Below are 6,626 nucleotides of genomic sequence, written 5' to 3' on the forward strand. Positions count from 1 at the left end.
GCAGTGTATTTCTGCTTTAAGGGGGCCTTAGATGGATTGAATTCCGGAAGGTTCAGCTGGAACTGGCAACATTTTGATCAGTGTGTAGCCAAACGTCGGTCATTAGATCCACTTCTGTCAAATGAACGAGTTGGAAAACTTGTTGCCTGGCAGCTGCAGCCACTGATCAGTGTATTCTGACAACACCAAAACCTGTTGTGAGAATACAATGTCCCTACGAGTGGGAATCCATCTCGTTTGTGTGGAAGGAGGAATCTGGTTTTTTGTTCAACCTGTTGGCTGGATAAAGAAAAAATGAATCTTCTATGGCCAAGCTTTGGTTTTTATTTTGATGGTAGGTCCACTTTAAAAGAGAAGTAGCGCCAACACTCTTCTGGTCTTACTTATCCAATGGATCACCGGAGGGCACTTAGTTGTAGACTGCTGTGACCCATATTTAGCCAACAGTGGGCTAAAACCCGCTGTCAGCTGATGTCACAGAGCAGTTCCAGACTCTGGAGGGATCCTGACTTTATTGTCAGGATCCACCCAGATGCCTGACCGGCAGCTAGCTCAGCCTCTCAGTGCTTCACTGACAGCCTGAGCCAGCCGCTCCTACCTCCCGAAGAGCCTGGAGCTCCAGTGAGCACAGAGCCGGTGACTGACAGTCACTACTCTCTGTTCACTGAAAACTGAGAACTTAGCGATCAGCAGTCTTTGATCGTTCAGTTCCTGGTCTTCCAGCCAGCATCGGACTGTTGCTGTATCCACATAGAGGAGTATGAATATTTATTTTTTGAAATCCCACGCTTCTCTTTCAAATATTGAAACCAGAAAAAGACACTCTGTAATTACTCCAATGGGATATTGTGTATATATTTTCTTCAGAATGGAATAAAAATGGTTTAGAAGTTTTTATAGCAAATGAAATCCTTTTGCTTTATTATGCAACTTGTTTTGTAGCCTGCAGTGCTAAGAAAATTTATGAGTGGTTAGTCATCTCATGAAAGGATTAGACTCGCATATTCTCCGGCAACATCTCAGTTTACTGTGTGACACAACCAGCAGAAGAAAAAAAAAAAAAGAAGATACATATCAGAAAAGAAGAAAAAGGGGAGAGGTAAAGAATTATCTACACCTGTACCTGTGGTATGAGTGTGGGTGAAATGCTTTTTAACAAATACACATATAAGGAGAGGCTTGATATATTTGGGCAGGTTTGGAATACAAATTCTAACATCCCATAAATGTCGATTCCTGCAGGAACAAGATGTTGGGACATTTTACCAGTCAGCCAAAAGCCAATTACTTTGAATGCACAGCCAGTCTGGTGTCTTAGTGGTGAACACTATGGTTTTGTACAGCTAAGGTCCAGCTCCTATATGCACACATTGGGGGGAGACTTACTAAAACTGGAGCACTCAGAATCTGGCGCAGCTCTGCATGGCAGCCAATCAGCTTCTAACTTTAGCTTGTTCAATTAAGCTTTGGCAATAAAACCTGGAAGCTGATTGGTTTCTATGCAGAGCTGCACCAGATTTTGCACCATGCAGTGTTAGTAAATAATCTCCATTGCTCCCTCTATATTAACAGGAATCACCTCAAAGTTATCTGGTTTCCTCTAATAAAACAAACAAATGTTATTGTAGGTTAATCAGTTTCTAGTGATACCTGTCTCAGTATGACTTGGAAAGGCAATGAATGCCACTAAAGGAAGTTACAATCCAACCTCCCTGCCACAATCATGTCTCCATTAATCTAGGAGGACATCAATTAAGTTATTTTTTTTAAAAAGCAGAAAAAAAAATAAAAAACAAATGAATAATAGATAGATAAATAAAAATAACATTCAATTTTCAAAAGTCAGCGCAAGGCACATTACTTATCTTCAGTCAGATGTGTCCCTTGTGCTGCTGTATCCTCCTTTAGATAAAATCTTCCTTCACTGATGTCCTTCCACCCTCGGCACCATAATCTGCCGGTGTACAGGATTAATAGAGCTAAAGGGCTGTTCCAGGCTCCCAACAAGAGAGCGTAACTAAGCTCACCCTTTCCATCTGGCCGCTTCATTCATAGAAGATGTACTACAGCTTCTATGAATGAAACGATCTCTGATTGGAGGGGGCAGTGCTAGCAATCATCCCCTCATCCTCCATTCATAAATATGCATTCATAGAAGCTGTAGTATGGCTCTATTAACTCCGCCACACCAAAAAGACTACTGTGATGGTGGTGGGGAGCATCAGAGCATGCTTTCATCTAAAGGAGGACAAAGCAAAACAACATCCTACTGAAGGTCATCCCTTGTGCTGATTGCCTTTTTAATACTGTTTATTTGATGCACCCTTGCTTGCATAATTGTACAGTATATGTTCCTTTTGTTGGGAAGTACTGTGTGTGATGGAGGAGATACCCACTGGCAGCACTGACATTTCAGGGAAGAGTGTCCCCCAATATGACATATTAACGTTTCATGCATGTTGTTCCAAAAAGGACAATTTTTAATGTGTCTTCTCATTAATCGTCACACACTTGTGGGATCACATTGTTCTACTTACCTACAACAGTCAGAATGAAAAGAAGAGTAGACACAGCCGCTGTGCCATAAAACATGATGCTGATATTGTGTCCAGTCAGCTCCATATTATCTGATCTTGGGACCAACACTGGAGGCAGGAGGAAACCAATCGCAGTGCCAAACTGTAGAAAAAAGTGAAAATGTTAAAAGGGAACATAGCTGGATTTTACCAGAGTGCCTTTCAGATATAACCTGTTGGACCAGGCAGAATTTTGGAATTATGTTCAGTAAAAGGACTTTGGAGAGAAGGATATGTTAAAAAGGATCACAAAAATGACAAAACGTACATTAGTATAGTTTGCAGACTGTCCACCTAGTAAGCAGGCAGCAGGATGTTTAAACCGGCATCATCGCTAAAGTAATTATAGAGCAGTATTTCTCAACCAGGGCTCAGTGGATCTCTAATGTCTGGTATACAAGGACTGAAAATGGGCCGGTTCAGCAGGAACCAGCTGAATTTCGCTCTGTGTGTTCCACTGTCTGTTCAACAAATGGTCCTGCTGGAAAACCAGCATTCAATGGCTGCAGTGCTGATCTGTGTATTCTGACAGGAGTCTCTGCTGTCAGAGTAAAATAGCACAGTGGGGAAAATCCCTGCATTCACATCACTTGTGTGGATGCGGGGACCTGTCAGGTTTTTTCATCCAACCCGCTGGTTGAACAAAATAGAAAAAAAAAAAAAAACCTGTCCATATATACCCTGCTTAAAGTGTTACTAAACCCACAACAGTAAAACCAGTCTGCATATGCATTAAAGCATGCTTGATAAGACTCACTGTGGAACCTAGGGGGTTAATCATTTGCATTGTGCAAAAACGCTGTTTGATCCTGACTTCTCTGATCCTCCCCTTTTTCCAGTGTCCCCCTCTTATCTCCTGATAAGACATATCCTGTGCAGACACTCGGCACATGCTCAGTTTGGTATGTATTGTTAAAGAGGTTTTTTTCCCCCTTGCATGTGATCAGAACAGGGCCAAATCAGCACTGTCCAGACAGAGGTTAGGGGTTCTGCATCCTCCTTGAGTACAGAGAAAAATTCCTCCTACAAGCTTTAACCAGTGCTCGGATAGACACTGATAGAAGTCACAAGACTGCTACATACTGCTGATGAGAAAATGTATTTAGCAGTTTATAGTTACTAAAATAATTGCATTTCCATGTTGTGTGTACTGTGGGAGACCAGATATAGTGAATGCAGGTTCCGGGGAGACCCGATATAGTGAATGCAGGGTCCGGGGAGACCCGATATAGTGAATGCAGGGTCCGGGGAGACCCGATATAGTGAATGCAGGGTCCGGGGAGACCCGATATAGTGAATGCAGGGTCCGGGGAGACCCGATATAGTGAATGCAGGGTCCGGGGAGACCCGATATAGTGAATGCAGGGTCCGGGGAGACCCGATATAGTGAATGCAGGGTCCGGGGAGAGCGGATATAGTGAATGCAGGGTCCGGGGAGAGCGGATATAGTGAATGCAGGGTCCGGGGAGAGCGGATATAGTGAATGCAGGGTCCTGGGTTTAGTAACACTTTAAGGCTCCTCCAGAGATTGCTAGGGGTTTCTTGAGTAATTTCTGTCTCTCAGATAAATTAACCGCTGACAATTCTCAATAAGCAATTCTTCCCACAGAGTGGTGTGACATGCTGAAGAGGAATCGCTGGCGAGCTCTGCATAGTACCTCTGCTGAAGTGGACATATAGGAATTCACTGTAAGCAATCCCAAACCTTGATGACACGGCTGTGCTCATGCAGTCACACTGAATTTAAATGTTCACAAAAATGCTGCAAGAAGCATCCCGCAATTCAGGAAGTGGGTGCAGTGGTTTGGGTTTTGGGGATGGCATATGTGACCATGCTGCACATTACTTGGATGTAATATGGTCTAAAACATGGACTAAGCCTTTAAAGGATAAGTTGACTTTTGGGAACATGTTACATATCCCACCTGTTTTTAGGGTGTAACATGTTCCCAATGCTGCAGCGGCTGCCCAATTCTCACCTCTCTGACAGCAGCACAGGGAAAGGTTCCCCATATAAGCTGTCACTTTTTAAGAACAGAGTTCTGTGAATGAATGAACTACAAGTCTCAACAGCCATAGCGGCTGTCGGCTTGTAGTTCTCAATGAACCACCATGGTGCTGTGAGCGCCATGGTAGTTCATTTATTCTTCCTGTTGCATATCTGCTTGCTTGCCCGTACATCCTGTATGGGCAAGCAGATATACTGAACGGTCTGCAGGAGTCCTGCATGGCACCAGCAATCTGCTGATCGCTGGTGCAATGCTTTACAGGCTTCCTGCAACAAAAAGTAATACATGCACCTTTTTTCTTTACCTGCAAAAAAATTTGCTTTGTTTTTTTGTGGTCAAAAGGTGAACTTATCCTTTAAGGGCTATTCCTCCATTCCCATGTAAGAGCGGGCTTGATAAATGGGTGAATGTAGCAGCAGGGCAGCTAAAGAAGAAAAAAAAAAAAGGAATAGCAACAGTAAGGGAGACTGACATTTAAAGTGCATGTCTGGGCAAAAATATGTAATTATATTTTATATATATATATATATATTTTTTTTTTTTTTTCTCCAGTACATCTCTCCAATATACACTATATTGTCGAAAGTATTAGGACACCCCTCCACATCAATGGATTCAGGTGTTCCAATCACCTCCGTGGCCACAGCACAGGTGTATAAAATCAAGCACCTAGGCATGCAGACTGTTTCTACAAACATTTGTGAAAGAATGGGTCGCTCTCAGGAGCTCAGTGACTTCAAGCATGGTACCATGATAGGTTGCCACATTGCAATAAGTCCATCCGTGAAATTCCCTTACTACTAAATATTCCACGGTCAACTGTTAGTGGTATTATAACAAAGTGGAAGCAACTGGTAATAACAACTCAGCCATGAAGTGGTAGGCCACGTAAAATGACAGAGCGGGGTCAGTGCATGCTGAAGCGCACAGAGTGCAGTAGTCGCCAACTGCCTTCAGAGTCAATAGCTAAAGACCTCTAAACTTTGTGTGGCCTTCAGATTAGCACAATAGTGTGTAGAGAGCTTCATGGAATGGGTTTCCATGGCCCAGCAGCTGCATCTAAGCCTTACATCATCAAGTGCAATACAAAGTGTCGGATGCAGTGGTGTAAAGCACGCTGTCACTGGACTCTAGAGCAGTGGAGACATGTTCTCTGGAGTGACAAATCACGCTTTTCTGTCAGGCAATCTGATGGATATGTCTGGGTTTGGAGGTTGCCAAGAGAACAGTACTTACCTGTTTTCAGTTTTTTAAGCACTTTCAGCAGCTGATTGAATCACTTACTGAGTATGCAGCTTCTTTATCTTTTAATGATTGCCTATGTTCCAGTTTAAGCTGGTGCCACGACCGGTGCTCCAGAGGAGCACATTATCAGGGCGAACATATTAATAAAGCCAACTGCAGAAGCAGTGGGACACTAAGAAAAGAGGAGTGCATGAGACTGACAAGATCAGAGATCTGAAGACCTAGAAGACTTATCCAGAAAATTGACTGGATGACCAACAAGAGGCTGGAGGCAGTTCAGAAACTCAACAGGAAGATGAAAAGGATGGTCGACCAACTGAAACAGCAGTTGGAGAACGCCATGGAGAAGGAGGTGATGGCTCACCAGAATCTGACTAATCTCATCACTTGCTGGAGGAAGGGACCTGTTTATGCACATGGCCAAATTTTGTAAGCAGAAGAGCATGGAGTCTTATCAAAGTTGATGGAAAGTAGCATACATGTCAGAAGACTAGCAGAAACGGTGAAGAATGCCATTACTCGGTCCAAAGACATCTAATGGAAAGATTCCTGCAAGTGACACAAGATAACCAGCACTATAATACATTTTTTTTTCCTTTATATTTATTTTCTTCCACATTTGGATGCAAACCAAGTTGTAACGGTGGTAGGAACAAACTAAAACTCTACCAGGGATGCCTTACAAATGGTTGTCTTTTATTCCTGTGGTTTACACATTTTAAACAGATGTTTCTACAACTGTTCCAGCACCCTGTGCAGGGTTATAGCTTGTCCAAACCCTGTCACATTTACTGGA

The 6,626-nt window shown here is 43.0% G+C and overlaps 1 protein-coding gene across 1 annotated transcript in view; it reads right to left on the reverse strand.

The window, feature by feature from the left end:
• FLVCR1 (FLVCR choline and heme transporter 1) overlaps positions 1-6,626 on the reverse strand; it is a 65,065-nt gene that overhangs the window by 53,326 nt on the left and 5,113 nt on the right. Inside the window, exon 2 of the mRNA XM_089677783.1 lies at positions 2,538-2,679. Coding sequence (XP_089533909.1) covers positions 2,538-2,679 — 142 coding nt within the window. The remainder of the gene's footprint in view (positions 1-2,537; positions 2,680-6,626) is intronic.

This window comes from Staurois parvus, unplaced genomic scaffold, assembly GCF_062004578.1.
Source record: "Staurois parvus isolate SC_StPar_1 unplaced genomic scaffold, SC_StPar_1.0 ptg000192l, whole genome shotgun sequence".
In the NCBI taxonomy this organism is placed as follows: Eukaryota; Metazoa; Chordata; class Amphibia; order Anura; family Ranidae; genus Staurois; species Staurois parvus.